The 21,568-nt window shown below is 38.2% G+C and overlaps 1 protein-coding gene across 4 annotated transcripts in view; it reads right to left on the bottom strand.

Annotated features, from left to right (window-relative positions):
• Nucleotides 1–2,267: 2,267 nt before the first annotated feature.
• LOC127424394 (plasma membrane calcium-transporting ATPase 3-like) overlaps nucleotides 2,268–21,568 on the bottom strand; it is a 39,187-nt gene continuing 19,886 nt past the window's right edge. For 2 of the 4 annotated variants that reach the window (XM_051669558.1, XM_051669555.1), the window contains 14 exons: nucleotides 21,228–21,442; nucleotides 20,133–20,375; nucleotides 19,398–19,639; nucleotides 18,996–19,230; nucleotides 18,431–18,610; nucleotides 18,097–18,184; nucleotides 17,686–17,792; nucleotides 16,280–16,471; nucleotides 15,960–16,173; nucleotides 13,627–13,838; nucleotides 12,258–12,365; nucleotides 11,878–12,060; nucleotides 7,342–7,428; nucleotides 2,268–3,437 (listed from right to left, as the gene is read on the bottom strand). In XM_051669558.1, coding sequence (XP_051525518.1) covers nucleotides 3,027–3,437; nucleotides 7,342–7,428; nucleotides 11,878–12,060; nucleotides 12,258–12,365; nucleotides 13,627–13,838; nucleotides 15,960–16,173; nucleotides 16,280–16,471; nucleotides 17,686–17,792; nucleotides 18,097–18,184; nucleotides 18,431–18,610; nucleotides 18,996–19,230; nucleotides 19,398–19,639; nucleotides 20,133–20,375; nucleotides 21,228–21,442 — 2,717 coding nt within the window. In that variant the 3' untranslated portion in view covers nucleotides 2,268–3,026. Of the gene's footprint in view, nucleotides 3,438–7,274; nucleotides 7,429–11,877; nucleotides 12,061–12,257; nucleotides 12,366–13,626; nucleotides 13,839–15,959; nucleotides 16,174–16,279; nucleotides 16,472–17,685; nucleotides 17,793–18,096; nucleotides 18,185–18,430; nucleotides 18,611–18,995; nucleotides 19,231–19,397; nucleotides 19,640–20,132; nucleotides 20,376–21,227; nucleotides 21,443–21,568 lie in introns of all 4 variants that reach the window. The other 2 variants (XM_051669557.1, XM_051669556.1) reach the window with 2 other exon arrangements.

Below are 21,568 nucleotides of genomic sequence, written 5' to 3'. Positions count from 1 at the left end.
TCCGCAAAAACGACTAAATACACTGTATTATGCAGGCCAGTAGTCGGCAATATCATTTTGTAAAGAAACACTACGCGCCTGCACACATAAGCATTCTTCCACAGAGCGGTGAATACAAACAATGAAGATGGCGATCGCTAGTCGTAGTAGTAATGCAGTAAATCTACACTTTGCTGGAGAAGCGTCAATAAATTAAAAATCTTGAGCAGCACAAACACAGTTCTGTAGTCCGCCACTGTAGTTTTTAATGTCTCGCGCGTGGTTTTTAAGTACTCGCGCATGCCTATAGACTGAACACGTAATACGCGTGCGCATGACGTCATCGTTTTCACAAATTCGCGTTTTTGTACGTTTACACGGAGACGATGACGGCATCGTTTTCAAAAACTTGCACTTTGAAACCCGTTTTCAAAAATTTGCGTTTTCAGGCCGCAAAACGCCGTTGTCTTGTAAACGAACAGCCAAAACGCATAAAAAGTTTTCAGTTTTTAGTTGAAAACGTTGTCGTGTAAACGGCCCCTCAGCGAGCTCTGTATGTATCAGCATGCTCCCAGCCCTGGCTGGAGAAGAGAGGAACGCGAGGCTAGGCCAGCGACAAATCCTACTCAAACTTCCGCGCTCTACCCCATCCTCACGCTCCTCCCTCGGGTGTCCCTTTGCAGCTGCTACGGGAGGAGACGGGATCGGTTTCTGGTGTATATGGAAAACAGCGCTTGTTCCCGTCTGACAGAGGAATATATCGCTCACAAGGTAGAAACATTTGCGCTAATCAGACGGCTTTTTATGTTCTTTATGTACTATACACTATTAAACACAAACACAATGCTATAGCCTTACAGATGCACAGGTGATGAAGGATACTCAATTCGTCCGAGCACAAGCAGGGAGATAATCCACTCGCTGTAATGTACACACACAAATAGACATGCATGAGGCAACACACAAGCAAACCTGTATATTCACACCGAAAAGAAACAACAAGCATTCAAATACACAATAGTTTTAATATCAAAGCTGACTGCAAATGGGCTTTCAGAAATGGTTTCAGTTCATTAGTATTCTTTTTCTGTCTCACACAAACACACGTAAACAAGCATACTGTTCACATACATGCCACACACAGCTAAGAAGATTGTAGATAGCGGACACACACACACACACACCTGAAGATACTACTACAGCATATTTGAGATAAGAATGTTAAGTTGCATTTTTGAAATGCACTGGATCTCTTTAGCCAAGTTGCTGTCTTTGTCATATTGCTGTAATTTGGTTAATATTTCAGTCAATATTAAAGTACTAAAAGAGCTATTAGTGTCACATTTGTTTTAGTTTTTTCCACAGAAAGTAACTTCAAAGTAATTAGTAATATAATTACTTTCCAGATGAAGTAATTAGTAAAGTAACTTAATTACAATTTCCTAAAAGTAATTAGTAATCAGTAGTGGATTGCTTTTTTTTTTTTTAAAGTAACTTACCCAACACTTGCCCAGGTGTGTGAAAGGCATGTATTAATTTATTTGTTGACCCTTTTTGATATTTTACCATATTTGACTCTCCTTTGAAGGCTTGATCTGCTTCATTGACAGGATGATACTGAGCTTGTGACTGAGCAAGTGCATGAACTTGCACATATGAAACTGATTATAATTGAACTGATATATTAAAGTTTATTACATTTTATTTTCATAATTACAATGTATAATATTATATATATATATATATATATATATATATATATATATATATATATATATATATATATATATTATCTTGTAAATCCCAGAGGAAAAAATGTTATTGCTCAGAAGTGCTCTTTTTAAAGCTTGGGATAATTAAGAAGAATTTGATGACAGATGTTTGAGTTCGTATCTCTGACTTTTGATTGCAGACATTGGTATCTTGGCAAACATGAGAACAATTTTCACTTTTGAAACTAGGGGAGAGGCTTCTAACAAGACAAATGTGAGAATCTTTTCCCTTTTTGAACTGTGAATCTGGGCTTTTCAGAAACTGGTGAGATGCTCTTTAAAGACCATTAGTTCGCCCAAAAATGGAAAGTCTGTCATTTACTCACCCACATGTTGTTCAAAACCCATATGACTTTCTTTCTTCTGTAGAACACAAAAAGAGGGATGTTAGGCAGAACGTTAGGGACTGACTGTCTCAATCGCCCTTCACTTTCATTGCATCTTTTCTTGCCTAAAAAAGTGAATGGTGATTACTATTCTGCCTAACATCTTTTGTGTTGCATTGACGAAATAAAGTAATGGTTAGATTTTATTTTATTTATGTTGCTGATATATGTTCCTTAATATAATCTTTTCTTTTTCTCCTTTAATTGGACGTGCACATCACACTCTAACACAGAAACAGAGAAAGGGGCACATGTGGAACCAATGAGAACATAGACACGGATTTTAACAACAGCAAACAAACAAATACACAAACATACGTACAGACTTACGTCATACATACAAACATACTTAGTTATATAAAGCTAAACAATGAAGTATCTTGACTGGAGTACAGTAGCCTAACTGTAGTATTAATTGTCATAGTTTTAGCAGAAATATAACCACTTAAATAATTGGAACAATAATGTTATTAATTAAAAGGCGAAAAGAGTGATCCTCAAATAAATATTTCCTTTTTTTTTTTTACACTTTCATTAGGCTCACAGTCTTCAAAATCTCTAGTCTTCAGTGCAGAGTCCACGCGTATCTTCCACCTTGCCGTTTCAGGTATTTCTACTTGTGCAACATAAGAGAACATAATCGGTCACTTTCATGCAGAGTGGGATTGTCTTTGGGTAACACAATATAGCTACTGTAAAGAACCACTGAAATATTTTGAAGCAGTGAATCTGGTTCAAAATTATAGTTACAGGAACACAGATTAGGTACAGAAACATCCTATACGTTTCTCTGCCAGTCCATAACGCATTTATCATCATTTTTTCCTAAAACTGGTCCCTACTTGTCCGTCTCAAACTAGGATTTATCAGTTGACAGTCACGACCTCCATTAGAGACATGTCTCCAAGCTGTGCAGAGGGCTAGCGGGGCAGGTGGAGATGTGCGCCACCCCGTTGTCGTTGGAGCCGAGGAAGACACGGCTCTCTGTGGCATTGTTGTTGCAGTTGAGGGTCACGGGCAGACTCTGCTGCCGCAGCGGACGGGTCGGGTAACGGGATCGCGGGGGTCTTGGAGGCGACTGAGAGTGAGGGGCGGGGTGACGAAGTGCCACACGCACATGGTTATGGTTGGAATGCTCCGATTCGTCGTCCACATCCGTCTCGTCGATCAGGGGGATATTGTGGACGGAGTCTGTGATGATGAACTCAGGGTGCGCCTGGAAGTCATGAATGGAGTTCCGCGATTCCGGCCGCTCGATGCCGTCGTAGAGGGAGCTACGGAAAGCTTTCACCACCCGGATCTATACATTAAGGGTGCAGGGTAGGAAATGTCAAAGGGAAAGAAAATGGAGGGATCAAAAGGGGCAGAGAGGTGGAGAGAATTTAGTCCCCCTTTTTGAGATTACTTGTACTCTATGAGCAGGTTCACCAGCCAGAGCTGAAAGTTCATTATCATGAAGGCCTTTGGTGCAGTGGGCCTTTCAAGAAAAAAAAAGAAAAAAAAACTGAAAGTTGAGAAATTCCACAGCCATTCTATAGACCTCTATAGAATGATGCCAAGAATAAAAATTGAAATCCAACTTGTAATTACAAGAGGTGAAATGGTCAAGGAAAATTCATGAAAGAGGTCAAGCTAACACAAAACAGCAAACACAAATCGTTCTACTAAAACAAAAGGTTACCATGAATATTTTCAAAATGGTCTGTCAAAGCAGCCTTAGCCCCCTGTCTGTTTTTCATTATATATTTGTGAATGTAATGAATGATACACATCGCACACAAATTTTAGCTTATTTTGGTACTTATGATGATTTGGAATCCGTTACTCCGTTATTAGACTCTCATCAATATGAGCAGAATGGTATGTCAAATTAGTGAGCAATAAACAAATAGAAACTAACTAAAAGACACATCTGTTAATTCCAATAACAGAATTACAACTTTCACTGTTGCCAGTTCAATACCAGGAGTTTCAAATTCAAAGAACACTACACTTAAAAAAAAATGCATGCAAACAAACAATAACAAACACCAACAAAGGCACACAACACCATGTGGTACAAACACAAACAGTACACACTGTAAACAGACCACAGATTTAAAAAAACACCCTTTGAAACATAAAAGTGGTTTACACTAAACACAGCTGTGCACAGAGCACAAACACAAAAAAATACGTGAAAGACATGCATATTGACATACTGTTGGTGTTGACAAACTCTGTATTTCAGATTAAACAGTCTTGAAAAAACAGATTGCATTAGTGACTGTAAGCATTATTATTTATTGTTCTGACATAATCAGTGTTTCTATTTGTTACATTCATTCTATTTGTTACATCTTAGGACATTAAGCCTTTTTAAAGGTGAAAAAATCACTTTTGATAAATAAATGAAAAAAATAAATAAATTAAGATTAAAGTAAAGCAAAGTGTCTGATTATATTAGTTAACTCTAATACGAGGACATTTAAAACATCTTGTTTCTATTTTTGAAAAGGAAATACAAACGCTCTATGCCCTCAAAAGTATGAACACATTAAATGGGACTTCTCTCCCATGCACAATAATTCAAGTTTTCTTTTCCCTTTCATGCATGGCATGCATGTAGAAAAAATAAAAATAAAAACATCAATCAAAATGGTCCATATTCCATTTCCGACATTCTTGATCCTTTTGTAATTAAACAGCGGCCATGGTGAAAATTAATCTTCATTCTTAAAAAAACACATGTTTGTGTGTATGACCATGCATGCTGGACTGTCACATTCATTGGCCAGGGAGGCCATGGCGTTTTTCCGCTCTCCGCAATCTACATGCACAGCCAAACCACACCTAGGAATGACCACAAAGCAATGTGACTGACATAGGGAGGGGACTTCACAACATGGACACAACAATTCAAGCATTTATGCGGCTTTGTTTTTCCAAAGAGCCATTTATTGTGGTCACTGCTGAATTTAAAGCCGTTTTCTTTGCTACACAGCACATTGTAAACTTTCGAGTATAAGGCCCAGAAATCTTAATGGCATTTTATCAAAGATGAAAGCTAAATAAACATTGTGAATTAACTGTAATTCTCTGTAGTGTCTAATTGACTAGTCTAATTCAGGCACTGGATGGAAAAACAGAAAAGGGATTGTGTTTGAATAGCTCTGCTCCAAACACATCACATCAAAACTCCTCATGACAGACAGAAGGCAAGAGAAGGGATATGAAAGACAGACATTTGATGGATGGAGTTCGAAACCTACAGCACAAAGTCATCATTAGAATGTACTCTCTTGTTGTATCATGATTACACAACAAAAGCTTTTGAGAGGCAGCCTCTCTACTACACCTCTCTACTATGCAACATGACCGATGTAGCTATACATTATTGTTTTAAAACTGTAAATAAAAATGCTGTACCAGTGTGTGTAAAGAACATAAATAATGACTTTAACTTACAGTAAAAGAACAGTAGATCCAAAAATTGAAATTCTGTCATCTTTTACTCACCACACTTCCAAACTTGCCTCGCTCTATTTCTTTTCCTTTTCCATGAAATTAGTCCCCATGCGAACTGAAGCCTTCTAACTTAAAAAATGACACGAGAGTACCATAAAAGTTTAATAAAAGCATTACACTTTATAATGCTTTTATGGGGCTTTTGCATCATTTTTAAAGCTTGAAAGCTCAAGTCCTTATTCATTGTAATTGTATATGGACCAGTTATTATTCAAAATTTCTACTTTTGTTTCCCACGGAACAACAAAAGTCATACAGGTTGTTACATGACATGAGGGAATTTTCATTTTTCGGTGAACTGATCATTTAAATTATTTAACTGAATCTTTTCCTGCTCTGTTGTATTTCATAGCTAACACATAACACAAAATAAGACAAGATAAAACATAGCACAAAATGCTAGAAGACAAATGAATATGAAGACAAACAATATTTAGAGAGGAAAGAAACCGGGGGAAAAAATACACTGTGAGACAGGACAGGATAAGACACTAAAAAACGTCTGTTTAGGGAAAACAAGAAAAAGGGGAGAACAGAAAGTAAACTTGTACTTTCATAAATTGTTCATAAAAAAGGAACTAAATATTAACAGTGAAGTAGAAGTGATAATGAAATCAAGGGGGTTTCCAGCTGGCTAATGCTCTGTTGTCTCTTTGAAGAGATTTGGAAACACTAAGAGGCTGATGATTCTTTAAACCACAGAAAGTCACTTCTGGCACCTGGGGGGGGGCCAATGTTGATGTTATATTTGGTACATTATCCTAATAAACAAATCGCTGTCTGTGATTGAATTAGTCCAAATTGAAAGTGACAATAACGTTTTTAATCTTTTAAGAAGCAAAATGGGCAAAAGGTTAAGACATTTGATGACAGTTTAGCGGGTTGTAACGCAAAACCTATAAAGAGAGAGAGGAAAATCTGAACAAAGCTTGCAAAGACAGTTACAAACAAACAAAAACAAAAAAAAACATGGAAGGCATCAAGTATGCTTTTATTCCTGAACAGGATGGAAAACAAAAGTTAGCACTATAAAGACTAATATGGGCTTATACTCGCAGGTTTACAACAGTCTTTGAATTCACAATGTTAAACCTTTATTTCGTTGTACCCATGTTGTCAGTGTTGAATTTAGCATCAGATGAAACATTTCCAGTTTAGTTTCAGTTAAATTCTTGTTTGGCTCTTTCAGTTGAAATTCTGGTAGCCCTTCATGGCAAAATTGATTTGAGTGTGAATTATTGGCAAATCAAGCAAAGGGTGATTCCAAATAAAAGGAAACAAGAAAATAAAAAACAGCCTTATTGTAGGCAGCAACAAGCCAGAATAAACAGCAAAACCAAGAAATAAGTAATGAGGTAGCGAGAAAGAAAGAACTGTCACAAACAAATAAGCAAAAACAAACTGAAAATGTACATGTAGAGAGATGAGGCAGATGCTCAGATGATAATCTGCTCTCACTTTCTGACACACACTTAACATTCAGCAGACTAGTTGCATTTGAAGGCAGGCAACAATGCACGTGTGTGTGTGTGTGTGTGTGTGTGTGTGTGTGTGTGTGTGTGTGTGTGTAGGCTAGCCGTCTGAGTACACAGGCTCTATGAGGTGCCATTAACGGAATGTAAGGACTCACTCCCGGGGGCACCAGTTGCATTGGCAGTGGAGAGAACTACGTGAGAGGGAGTAGAATTATTGGTTACGTCATGGAGTTGGCTGAGCACTGAGGAGCGACGTCGCACTGCACCCTGAAAGGAACCACTTCTCTTGAAGGTACTCACTACCTCCATCTGCAGGAGAGAGAGAGAAGGACATCACACAGACAGGCGAATGAGCTTCATGAAATGAATGGGACTGTGGTTTAACACAGGTGGGATGATTGGGGACTGACGTGTTTAAGGAAAAGCAGGATTTTATAACTTGCAAATGTGCATGCCAACCATCCGATGTTTAATCTTTTAGGCCAGAAACATACATGCATACGCAAATACGGAGATGCAAATGCTTATGGCACTTTCAAAACATTTGACCACCCCATAACTTTGGCTCAAAAAATGGCATGGGTTTGTCCAATGAAAGATGGGGGCAGAGGCGAAGCTAGAGGACAAGCAAACCAAGCAATTGCTTGGGACCCCTGTCAAAGTGGGGCCTCGGGCAACGGTGAGGCTGTGAATGATGTTAATTTATCAGAACCAGAATGAGCTTTATTACCAAGTATGCTTACACACACAAGGAATTTGTCTTGGTGACAGAAGCTTCCAGTGCACAAACAATAGAACAACAAGACAGAGATAATAAAAAAAATAAAATAAGCGAATACAAAATATAAGTGTATATATAGAAATACACAATAAGACCATATATATATATATATATATATATATATATAGATAGATAGATAGATAGATTTACGTATGTACAAATACAAATCTGTTATATACAGATAGTGCAAGGAAATGTAATGGTAGAAGAGGTAGGATATGTTGGATAAATATAAACAGAATAAGCTGTGTATTGCACATAATTATTGCTCAATGGGGCAGTTTTAACTATTAACTTTTAACAAGAGATGGATAGCCTGAGGGAAAAAACTGTTCTTGTGTCTGACGGTTCTGGTGCTCAGTGCTCTGTAGTGCCGTCCAGAAGGCAACAGTTCAACAATGTAGTGGGCTGGTTGCGTGGGGTCCAGAGTGATTTTTTCCAGCCCTTTTCCTCAATCTAGAAGTGTACAGTTCCTGAAGGGAGGGCAGGGGGCAACCAATAATCCGCTCAGCAATCTGAACTGTCCTTTGTAGTCTTCTGAACCAAACCAGACAGTTACTGAAGTGCAGAGGACAGACTTAATGGCTTTTGAGTAGAACTATATCAGCAGTGCCTGTGGCAGGTTGAACTTCCTCAACTGGCGAAGGAAGTACAACCTCTGCTGGGCCTTTTTCACAATGGAGTCAATGTGAGTCTCCCACTTCAGTTCCTGTGAGATGGTAGAGCCCAGGAACCTGACTGACTCCACTGCTGCCACAGTGCTGTTCAGAATGGTGAGGGGGGTCAGTGCTGTGGTGTTCCTCTTAAAGTCTCCACTGTTTTGAGCATGTTCAGCTCCAGATTGTTTTGACTGCACCAGACAGCCAGCTGTTCAACCTCCCTTCTTTATGCAGACTCATTGTCATTCTGGATGAGGCCGATGACATTAGTGTCGTCTGTAAACTTAAGGAGCTTGACAGAGGGGTCCTTGTTGGTACAGTCATTTGTGTACAGGGAGAAGATTAGTGGGGAGAGCACACATCCCTGGGGGGCACCAGTGCTGATCATACAGGTGCTGGAAGTGAATTTCCCCAGTACCACTAACTGCTGCCTATCTGTCAGAAAGCTTGTGATCCACTGGCAGATAGAGATGGGAACAGAGAGTTGAGTTAATTTAGTCCGGAGAATAGCTGGGATGATGGTGTTGAAGGCCGAACTGAAGTCCACAAAAAGGATCCTTGCATATGTCCCTGGTCTGTCCAGATGTTGCAGGATATGATGCAATCCTATATTGACTGCATCATCCACAGACCTGTTTGCTCGATAAGCAAATTGAAGGGGATCCAGAAAGGGTCCAGTGATGTCCTTCAGGTGGGCCAACACCAGTCTCTCAAATGACTTCATGACCACAGATGTCAGAGCGATGGGTCTGTAGTCATTAAGTCCTGTGATTTTGGGTATCTTTGGGACAGTGATAATGGTGGAGCATTTGAAGCAGCAGAGAACTTCACACTGCTCCAGTGATCTGTTGAAGATCTGTGTGAAGATGGGGGCCAGCTGGTCAGCACAGGATTTTAGACAAGTGGGTGAAACACCATCTTGGCCCTGTGCTTTCCTTGTCTTTTCTTTAGGGAAGACCTGGCACACATCCTCTTCACAGATCTTAAGTTCTGGGCTTAATTAAAGGCTGACGCCTGCCTGATGTTCATGTCATATGAATGACATATAATCTTGATGTAAAACCAATGAATTAGAGATTACAGCTATGAAAATAACAAATTTAGCTCTAATCTTCTTTTAGTAGTCATGTCATTGCGCAATTCCCCTTCGTAAGCCATTCAACTCCTCCTTACAGGAACTACACTCCTCCCTCATCGTGCAGAGTCCTTTACCTGTTGCAGCTGGCTATCAAACACTGTCGGACAGCTTGTTTGAGTGTGAGCCAAATAGTAAACTATGACCGAATAGATTAGCCTACCTTAGTGACAAAAAACAAAAACAAAATTACGTAAGACAAAATGGTTGCACATCAACAGCAACAAAATTAACCTGAAATGCATTGCTTTTCAACACTTCTGTTTACAAATTTGAAGGCTGCTGGATCAATAAATTGATCATAATAGCATCATATTATGCGACTGCACATTGCTTTACACTTACAAAGGGCTCACGACCTACTAGCTAAGTCATGCGTACCGACTTCGTTATAAAGTTACTAAGCTTTTAGTTTGAACTTTACATCCCAACTTAAATGAGACTTTACACAAAGCTGGTGCAGCCTTACCCTTATATCCCCAAACCCTACCCAGAATGCTCATTCTTCAGCACATGCTCTCCCTCCTGTCTGCTAAATCTATCAATCAAATACTCAGATGCAGATTGTGACGCTCAAGGTGAGGGATGTCTGAGGTAGCTTCGCATTTTATCCTGGTTTATTTTCATATCTATGCATTACATTACATTGTATTTTTTTATTCTGTTTGAATTTCATGAAGTTACAAGTGAAACGCAACCAAATATATCTGTTTACAGCTTATAAACTCTAAAAACTTTTTTCTCCTGGCCTTTACTTGATATTAATTTGATATGTGAGTGAAATAATATGTTTTGTATTCTACTCGGCACAATGATTTTACTGTATGATTGACAGTTTGTACAGTAAATAATCATATTTCATAAGTTATGGAAACAGAATACTTCTGTGTCAGCAAAATAAAAAGCACCTGGTAAGAATTGGTTATATTGCCTATATGCATTGTAAAGTCTTTAAAACACTGCCCATAGTAGTTATATCGTAGAGGCGAGTAGTTATTAGCCTAATTAATTTGACAAGTTCATTTTCATCACAAAACATCAAAAGTATGCCAAAATACTGTCATTTCCTCATTTATTTTCTGCCTGCAATGTAGGCAACATGTATAATAAATATGTACCTACAGTACATTTCAGCATGTTCACATACTTTGAACTCATTTTTGATGCTATAATAAATTAATAAATACTTTTGAATCCAGAAATTACATTGCTTGCATTGCTTTTGTTTATTTATGAAACATATAGTTAGCATTTTGGCTGTGTACTCAGACACATCAACGTAGAACTATAAATACAAACCAACACATTAGGTTCAAAGCAGAAGTATAAATCAGCCTTAAGCCTACTGCAGCACGTTTGTGTTACGAATTGCACTGTGTAAAGAATTATGAAAAAATGCACAAAATCAAGCTTGCATAACACTGAGATTGCAATGGGTACTTGTGTTGTGTTATTAACTGTGCTTTGACACATTTCGGAAAGCAGCGACGTATAAAACAAGTTTGCGCGACACTGACAATGCAATGCCTACTTGCATTACATTATTTATTGCGCTCTGATCCAGTTCCGGAAAGCAACAACACATGAATTCAAGCTTGCAAAACACCGAAAAGGAGACGTGTACTTACATTGCGTTATTAATTGCGCTCTGACACATTTCGGACACATTAACTTGCGTAGCTAGAGGCGTTTGCGTTCTCATACTTGCATAGAGTATGTTTCATGCCTTAAAAGTGTGAGACCTCACTTTCCAAGCATTGGTCTCTTATGCAAAGAGTGATAATATTAAAAAATTCACAAAGGGCAATAATAGTTACCAAATTGTGACATAATACTGTACATGGAGATGCAAGTAGAAGAAATCAAACAGGAGTGATCAAGCAGCACATAGAATAAAGGATGAAGTGAGGGTGAGAGAGAAGTTACAAAGAACATTGAAAATGCATTCAGTATTAATCATTTGTCAATTTATAAAGGCTGGTGAAGAAAGAAAAAAATATGTTTGAGTTATGATGAAAGTAAAGTTAAAAAACTCTTAGTGCACAGACTGGAGCATGTGGCACAGAAGGCATATGGTATATTTTAAGGCAATATGTGTCTATGCAGGAACAGCTGTCCCTGTCAGAAACAAATAAAAATAAAAGTTAAAACTGAAAGAAATTGACAGAGAGAATGAACGTCACCTGAGTTTGGATTCGGTTGAGTCCTCTGAACCACAGGATCTGTCCTCTTCTCAGTTCTCTCTCTGCGTAATCAATCTCCTCCTCATCCTCAGCGAGCTCTTCATCCATCATCTCATCTGGAGCCGGCCCATGGCCCGCTTCCTTCAGACACTTCAACTGATTTGTTGGCACTGATGCTATCACCTGCAAAAAGGAGAAAAGAATACGATTAGGAAAACACTGCAGTGAAAGCTGACATTTTTTGAAGCCTTGGAACTAATACAGTGAAATGGTATATGTATCAGCATTATATCAGCCATCTGCCAACCTGCCCTCTAGATATCGTCTTCAGCCATTGAAAAAACAAGAGGCAGAGAGGTAGATTGAAAAACAACACTTACCTGTCCCCAGAGCAGCTCTCCCATTCCCACAAACAGGCACCAAAGCCACTGCTCTACATTTAAGGGGGAACAGCTGAAAGGTTTCCCACCAAACTGTACGATGACAATCTACAAACCCACACATACACAAAGTTAGGGGCGGAGCTTGGTGCACATTCACTTTCCTCCTTGTGTAAAGCATATTGTGCATAAAAGCAATTTTTGAAATAACACTGTAAAGGCCTTGATATACAGTACTACCTTAGAGGTTCTTCGTTTTTCGTTCAGGGGTAAAACAAGTTCTAAACAGCCGAGCAACGGTATACTGTATCTGAACATTCAGACAAATGCCACACCGATGTGGGAGGCATTTAGAAGTACATTTAAATATGAGGACGCTACATGTAAAACCTTAAAAATGTGATATCAATGACTTCTCATTCACATGAGGTCGATGATAATTTAAAGTAATATACAGTATATGCAGTAGAAAATGGTTATTTTGTCTTGTTTACATTATGAAGTCATGACGCTAATTCACTAACATGCTACACACGGCCATAATATGCACTGGTTACACTCTGTTATTGTCATTTATTACGACACTGATTCCATTGCAAAGATGAGTGTATAAAAGTGTTAATGTGCAGAACAAAGATAAAACAGTGATGGTAGAGGCATATCTTACTTTAGACAGATGTGAATGGCTTTTGCTGCAGATGGCACATGAGTGAATAGGTACTTGAGAGTATTTGAGAAGATTTGATTCCTTTAGTAGACTAAAAAAAAAAAAATCACATGACTTGGTCTTGGAAAATGTCTCTAAGCGAACGATCGTACATATGTGGGTACATTTGCACCAGCTCGCTAATAACTCTGCACATCAGTGTGTTCCTGTTGACTGATTTTGACTCGCTGAATAACAAAATTAGCCATCGGCCTCAAGGTAGGTGGAACTCCAGGTCACATCTAACGATGACATGGCCCAATGGCAGTAAGAAGGTGTTTTGCTGTTGAATATAACTTTTCCTAAAAGTTCACCTCAGCGAGCTGTTACAAATCACCGAAACGAACGCAAAAACACCTTCTTTTTGGCCAGATTGAGTTCTAAATGACGTCACACCCGTTCGTTCTTTGATTTCTTAGGAAGTATACCAATGCCTTAAAACTACAATCTAATCCTACATTTGGGCTTGTTGGTGTTATAGTAACTGAGCAAAAGCAAAAGATGTATAGTTTGGACTTAGAGTTTGCAGTCATAATTTCACATGCTTGTTTTAACCATTTATTGAAACACATAAATATTGAGGTACATATAATGAAATTCCATAGCATTCATGTATTCGGAGAATCCAGACTTGAATATCTGGACAATTGTATGTGTTTGCACCTGTATTGCGAAGGTCCCTAGCACAATTGAACAGAAGATAGGATTTGAGAAGATCCCATCGAAAACGTTCCTCTCTCCATGGATTTTACGGGCGTTGATCTCGTTAAAGAGCTGCATGAGAACGAAGATGTTGAAGATGATGGTGTAATGCTCAGAGGGAGGAGAGTGAAGTGGAGCGTTACGCCCACTATCTATGTCAAAGATCTTCTCACCTGATGAAATGGACAGAGCAGGACAAGATTATGTGAACATTCCAAGACATACAGTTCCCATTTCTCCTGGATTCTACCATTCTCTCCTCACTGTATATATTTTAGATTTTACAGTATTAATAATCAATAATAAATCAAATGTAACAATGTTTAAAATGCCACCTACAGAAATGTATATTTCATTTAATTCACAATATTTAATACATTTTAATTTTATGGACCATGGTGGAAGAACATTTCATTTCAAGGACTGCTCTAATTTGCTCAATATATTAAACAATTAATAGATAAAATTTTTGAATCTTTTTTTATGAAGTTATCTGAAAACAATGTGGTGGATAATTTCTGGTGCTGTATTTATTTTAGAGAGAGAAATGTTATCTCTACAAATCAAAAAATTAAATAATAAATAGGCAATGGCGAATTCTCAGGGCCAGCAAAGCCTTCTCTGCTGGCCAAACATGCCAAATAAATATATATTTTTCATCCTTTCATTCTCAATCACCTTTTTGCCTATGTATTTTTAATCGCTTTCCACTCTTAATAAATCTACAAACAAATAGAGAAAAACAAAAAGTGTATCCAGTCAAAATGTATTCCTTGATTACAAGCAAAGTGTGATAACTGTTTAACAAATCGCATGCTCGAAGCAGCGCGTGAGTCTGAGCTCCACACCCCCAGGCCTTCAGAATTTCCACAGAATCCCTCAACAGTGCAAATGAATGGGCAACTAAAGTCAGATTGTCACATTTATCAGCCAATCAGATTTATTTTTTTTGTTCTTGGTGGGTGTGATCTTTAGGGTATGTCCTGGTCGAGGTCTTCCAGCTGGCCTTGAGTGACGCAATCATGCTTTAAGTGATGTACGTAATTCAAAAGCGAAAAGCGTAAGATCAAGCTGTCTGACGAGTCGGCTGTTATCGCATTACCATTGAGAAAGAGATCCTTATGGATTTACAAACACCATAAGGTGCATTAAATTGCATTTAATTAATTAAAAACACTAGATGTTCTGCATGACCGTGTGATTGCTTCATTTATTAAACAGGAAAGGAGGATTGATTTTCACTTCAAGTAAATTGGTAAGTGCTTTTTGCATTGTTATAGCAACATCAGGAATTTTCTAAGTGTAAATTAGGCTGCTGGAGCATTCAGAAAAGTAGTGCTGCGTTCCATTCAACCCGGAAAGGCAGATTTTCCAACTTCCTACTAGGAAAAGTGCAATGTAATGCATCTTTAAGTCAGAATTACAACTTGTAGGCTCGTGCAGAAATTCTCAACTCCGATTTCGCCGAGATGCAGGGGCATGATGTCACACAAACATGTCGACACTCGGGGAGATATACAAAGCAAGTGATAAACATTCACTTTATTAAGTAATATCGATAAATGAGTTCGTTTCCACATTATATGATATTAAAGCTTGTTTAACAAACGCCTGCAGAAACAGGTGTATAAAACATTATCATTTCTTTTGGTAATCGTACACCTAAAGCACAAATGCTAGCGCTGCTGCATTGTTTATCAGTTGGGTTGCTAGGAGACGTCTCTAATGAGAGTCAAACCCCTGCTAAGCTAACGGGAGCGTTGCAGTTTTTTTTCCTTAAACGTCATCTTCCGAATATCGGGGAATGGAATGTATTTCAAGTAGGAATATCCCTCATCCAACTTGAATGGAATGCAGCATAACCATGTACCCTGACGAAACGAAATATATTGCAAGCAACATTTAAATCGCAAATATTATTAGATATTCGTGCGTGGACGTGTTTTTAAAATGTCAATAAGGTGTCTTATTCATTGTGAAACTGTGTTTTCTTAATGGCATGAATCACACTGAAGGCCTAGACTTTAAATGCACAGCCCGCCACTGTAAATAGGCATACTTGATACAAAGAAAAAACAAGTAATGCAAAGACAAATTTGTTAAAAATGACCAAAACACTGCCTGCTCTCCTTACTATCTTTTCTAACACAGCATTTCACTCTTTCTTACTAATTCCATCACTTCTAAAGAGATAAGAGCTTGCTGTATATCCTCTCTCCAATTTTTTGTCCAGTATGCCTATTTCCTCCCTCCTACCAAATCCTCTGACATTACCAATGCTCAGAGTAACATACCCACAAAGAGCAGAGTGAAGATGATGATGAGCTGGTAGACTGCATGTCCGAGGATGTTCTTCATCATGGTTCTGGAAATGAGGGGGTTGTTTCGGCCGTAGGGTTTCCTCAGGAGCAGGGCTTCAGTGGGCGGCTCCGTGGCAAGAGCCAGTGACGCGAAAGTGTCCATGATAAGATTGACCCACAACATCTGCACAGCCTTGAGGGGTGAATCCTACACACATACATAGACACAGACCAAAAAATTGACCACAGATTAAATGTTAAGTCATATTTTTGCATATATGTGTGTTTAAGTGTACATATGTGTATGCATATACCTGCGTGATGCAGGCACCAGTGAAAGCTACTATGACAGCCACTACATTTACAGTGAGCTGAAACTGAAGGAACTTGGAGATGCTATCATACACGTTTCGCCCCCACATCACGGCCTTCACTATGCTGGAGAAGTTATCATCTGTCAAAATTATGTCAGATGCCTCTTTGGCCACGTCTGTACCAGCAATTCCCTATGTAAACAGAGAAATCGATCACTGTGTGCTCTGAGAACAATGGACAATTTTTGACATTTTTAGAACATATTGTACAATCGCTAACCTGTGAACAATGGACACCAAATCATAAAATTTTCATGCATGATTTGATGCATGAAAATAAGAATATGAATGTACTTATAAATAAAATTTTGGACTGCTCTACCATTTTACTGATTTTTCTTAAGTCTTTATTTGAACCGGGTCTTAGGTACATTTTACAGCTTTGTTTATAAATACATCAAATAAAAAATACATTGCCAGGTTCATATCTCCTCTGTGGAGGATGTCATTAAGTTTCAGACCAAAAAGTTAAATTGATGTAAATCAGTGTTAAAAGTTCAAACGTGTCAAATTGACCCGTAAATCCATTCAAGGGTTGAAGGAATGTTCCGGGTTCAATACAAGTTAAGCTCAATCGACTGCATTTGTGGCATAATGCTGATTACCACAAAAAAATTATCCATCCTTTTCTTTAAAAAAAAAGTGAAAATGGTTTAAATCATAATTTTCACGGTCATTTTAGGGTTTTGGGGTTTACAACATTACTTCATCATGGCAACAAAGTTGTACATTTGGATTAACTTTACATAGAACAGGTTATTAAGCGATTTAATCATACTAAAATCATTTTAACATGCATATTGTTTACATCTTGTGGCTATACTTTTGAAATAGTGAGTATTTTAATGTTTATGAATTGCCCCCCTTCACATCCATTGCCTCACTGTCCCAATTTTTTGCTCGTTTTTTAAACAAAAGCTGGGAAAAGTCTAAATAAATTTTGTCAAATGCTGTCAATTGAGCTTACCTTGTTTTGAACCTGTAATATTCCTTTAATAAAAAAAAACAATCCCTGGGACTAAAAGTATCCAAAATTGAAGAACCACCCATACATAATCAATTCAAGCAGTTCTTATCTGGATTGCTTTTACATTAACCAACTGGAACTAAATTCCTGATCACACTTTTCAAACGGATTTCAGTGTGATACTTTTGTGCACACCCAAGTCTGGAAGATGGCTTTCACACTAATCAACCAAACCAAACTTTATGATCTATTGAACCGGGGCTCTCAACAAACCTATAGTGTGAAGGCAACATTAAAGTACAATATAAGTCTCAGATTAAGCACGAATTGGAAATGCACCATCAATATCTTTCACATTTTAGTTGATGGATTTTCTCACCATAGCAAAGCCCACATCAGCTTTTTTCAGGGCAGGTCCATCATTTGTGCCGTCACCTGTGACTGCAACCACCTGTCTTTGCTCCAAAACGGTGCTGTCTATGATACCTGAGAACACAATATATGAACACAACAAAAATTTGAAGGAGGTGGTTTCATTATATAAAACCTCATATAATGATTGGCCAAAATATTTGTAAAGTAAAATCTGAAATAGCTGGCCAAAACGCTGACAAAACTGAATCATCTTTAAAAAACAAAAATAGGAAAGGTTTGCGTTTATCTGCACAGATCAGCATAAAAGCTACCAATTTTCTTGCCAGTTTTCTGCTATATCTCATTATGAGAGAGTTCCATTACAACCATAATGCAGAAATGGGCTATGAATGCAATCTTGTAATTACAGACTCACCTTTGACTAGTGTGTGTTTGTCTGTAGGGGAAGATCGAGCCAGAACTCTCAGTTTAGGCCAAATTTTGTCAATTCGCTCCTGCTCAATCTGCGAAAAAAGTTGGAAATGACCAACTGAGCTTCAAAAACTTTTGATGGGCCTTGTCTGTCTACATATCAAACAATATAGCTTTTCAAGCTTGGTGACACATTTTAAAGAAATACAGTGTAGATTAGGCAGTTTTGTATTCCAAGCGTGGTCCTCATTTAGTAGTTTTTAATTAATACACATAGTAATAAGGTAAAGCTTGCAAAGTCACACATCTACGCACAATTATAAAACCTGGAAATGTACCTCTCCTTTCTCATTTCTGATTCGCATGTTGAAGTCCTTCCCCTCCATACACAGGAAGTCATCGCCAGGATGGATGATGCCACACTTGGCAGCAATGGCACGTGCAGTGTTGATGTTGTCACCCGTCACCATGCGCACAGTGATGCCTGCTTGCTGACACTTCTTGATGGCATCTGGGACCTGATTGGAATTCAACTGGGTTATGTAATTAAAATTCTAAAACAAGAATCAATATCATGAAAAGTCCATCACATACAATATCATAAGACACATCTTATAATGAAGCCCTCACTGGAACCTTGCTGCATAGCAGTGAATTATATCTCACACTAAAAGCCTTTTGACGTCTTATGAGTCGAAAATGTATCATCTGCAGACTTCGCTTCTTCTGGCTTAACAGCAGCATGCTAAAATCTTTCACAAAAGCCTTTTAAAATAAAAGTTGCAGAGAACTAAGAGTACCAGGGTTCCAGCTAACTGATGTACTCTGAGTGCTATGCATTCAAAGATAGCTACTGTAAAAGAAAAGACACACATGTCCAAGGCAATAAACCCATCTATATACCTCAGGTCGCACAGGGTCTTCGATGCCAACCACGCTGATGCAGGTAAGGTTGGAGACAATGTCTGTCTCGTTTTCCCAGTCTGGCATGGGGTCAGCTGGAAGCTCCCGATAGGCAATACAGATCGTACGGAGGCCATCACATGCCATCGGCTCAATCACATTTTTCACCATCTCATCCCTGTCCCGTGCCTTGAATGCACGAGCCTCACCATCACGGGCCAGGATGAACGAGCATCTGGGATGAAAGGAGAAATATTTCATTTCATTTGACATAGACTTTATATAATTTTCACAGATGCCGATTAGAAGATAACTACAGTCAAACTGACTTCTTTCCAGTGGAATAGAAATCGAGTTATCAAAATGTCAAAGCTGTTCTTTTCCAAAGACAACCAAACGTACTTTTTGAGCAGGATCTCAGAGGCTCCTTTGCTGTATAAGCGGAAGCTTCCGTCAGGCATCTGAATGACTGTGCTCATGGATTTTCTGACAGAATTAAAGGTGTAGACTTTATAGAGCTTCTCTTCAGGGATCTGCTCTCTCACAGCCTGGTAGTCCAGCTTAAGGTCCAGCACCAGACCAAGAAGCGAACACTCTGTCTTATTACCCACCTGTTTGGGCAGCCCGCCTTCCTTATCTGCAGCCTGAGGGAAAAAGTGAATAGAGAGGAAGCTGATGAAAAAAATTAATTAATTTTAACTTCAAAGCTCTGTGAGGCCTGTCAATAATTTGTATGAATTCTGTTTTGTTTTTCAAATCAATCTTGGTGACTGACTGTCCACATTGTGGATTCATTAGATTGGTAATTGGATTTCACACCAAGTATGGTTGAAAGTTGGATCAGGATCTCAAGTTTTTTTTCTCAGACTACAAAAACTAAACAGATTTCACATGCAAAAAAAAAAAAAAAAAAACTTTTGCTGCCTTTCTAAACTCTTATAAAACCAATAATTCCAGCTCCAGTATTAGATTGGATGGGCCATGTTCAAAGTAGTTGTAAAATAGCTAAATCTACATAAATGGAATCACTCATCAACTGACTTGTATTTGAATGTTGCAACACATGTATGCATTGTGCCCTTAACTGTGGTAAAATAACTGCAGCACTGGTTCACTGCTTTAGAAAAAGCCTCTCACAATGATCTTGGAGGTGTAGGCGCAGTTAACAGCAATAGCAGTGGTGATGAGCTCCAGTGTCTTGCGGTTAATCTGGTCTGGTGTTGGGACATCCTGGAAGTGCTGGTCCTCCACGAAAATCTGCACCACCGTCATCCGGTTAGTGGTGAGGGTGCCTGTCTTATCTGAGCAGATAGCCGTGGCATTGCCCATAGTTTCACAGGCATCTAAATGACGCACTAGGTTATTGTCCTTCATCATTTTCTGGAGAAAAGCATTAACAGAAACAGTAAAAGACAGGAAAATCTGTTAAATATGCTAAATATGATTTTTACATTATACTATGTACACCTTATATTTTAGCTTCTTCAAAGTAGCCACCCTTTCCATAGATTACAGTTCTGCACACACTGAGCATTCTCTCGACTAATTTATACAATTTAAAATGTATTGAATGAGTTCTCCATGTTAGCTGGGTGCTTTTTGGCATTATATTAAATGAAAAATTCATATGCAGGTGCAATTTATATTTGTGCACAGAATTAATTTGGTAACACTTTACAATAAGGTTCAATTTGTTAACATCAGTTACCATGAACTAACAATGAACAATACTTTTACAGCATTTATTAATCTTAGTTAATGTTAATTAAAACATATACTAATAATTTCTTTAAATCAAAAGTTGCATTTGTTAACATTAGTTAGTGCACTATGAACTAACATTTATCAATTGTATTTTAATTAACTAACATTTACTAAGATTAATAAATGCTGTAAAAACAAAATTGTTAATTGTTTGTTCATAATACCTAATGCATTAACTAATGTTAACAAATGGAACCTTATTGTAAAGTGTTACCATTAATTTTAAGCACTTAAGCATTAGCCTTATATCAAATGTTTGTTTTTTTTTAAGATAATATGAAACAATTCAATCGAGCGTGTCCAAACTTTTGGTAATGTAGGTGGCGATAAACTTTCACAAAGTCTGTAAGTGATAAAATCTTTTCCAAGCTATTAATTGCTGACTCAACTGAATAGAACAGCCCAGCGTTTCATTGGTAACATATAAAAACAGCTTTACAGAAAAGACCAACGTTTCTTTTTATGTACCTTTACAGAGTAGGCCAGAGATATGGTGACAGCCAGGGGCAAACCCTCTGGCACAGCTACCACCAGAACTGTGACTCCGATGATGAAGAACTTCATAAAGTACTGCACATATATAGGCGTACATTCCGTCAGCCACACCCGCCCTTGAATGACGAACGTCTCAATCACAAAGTATAGCATCAGTATAATCACAGTGATGGCGGACATCACCAGACCTTCGTTGGGGACATGAAAACACACACAGATCAAAAACTGATTAAACAGTCACATATGTTTATAACACATAACATTGAATTAGCAACTGAAAGCCATGAATCAGCTATCAAATTAAGTACTGTGCA

Source organism: Myxocyprinus asiaticus, chromosome 33, assembly GCF_019703515.2.
Source record: "Myxocyprinus asiaticus isolate MX2 ecotype Aquarium Trade chromosome 33, UBuf_Myxa_2, whole genome shotgun sequence".
Classification (NCBI taxonomy): domain Eukaryota; kingdom Metazoa; phylum Chordata; class Actinopteri; order Cypriniformes; family Catostomidae; genus Myxocyprinus; species Myxocyprinus asiaticus.
The sequence above is the reverse complement of the archived record's forward strand: the minus strand, read 5'-3'. Positions and strand labels throughout refer to the sequence as shown.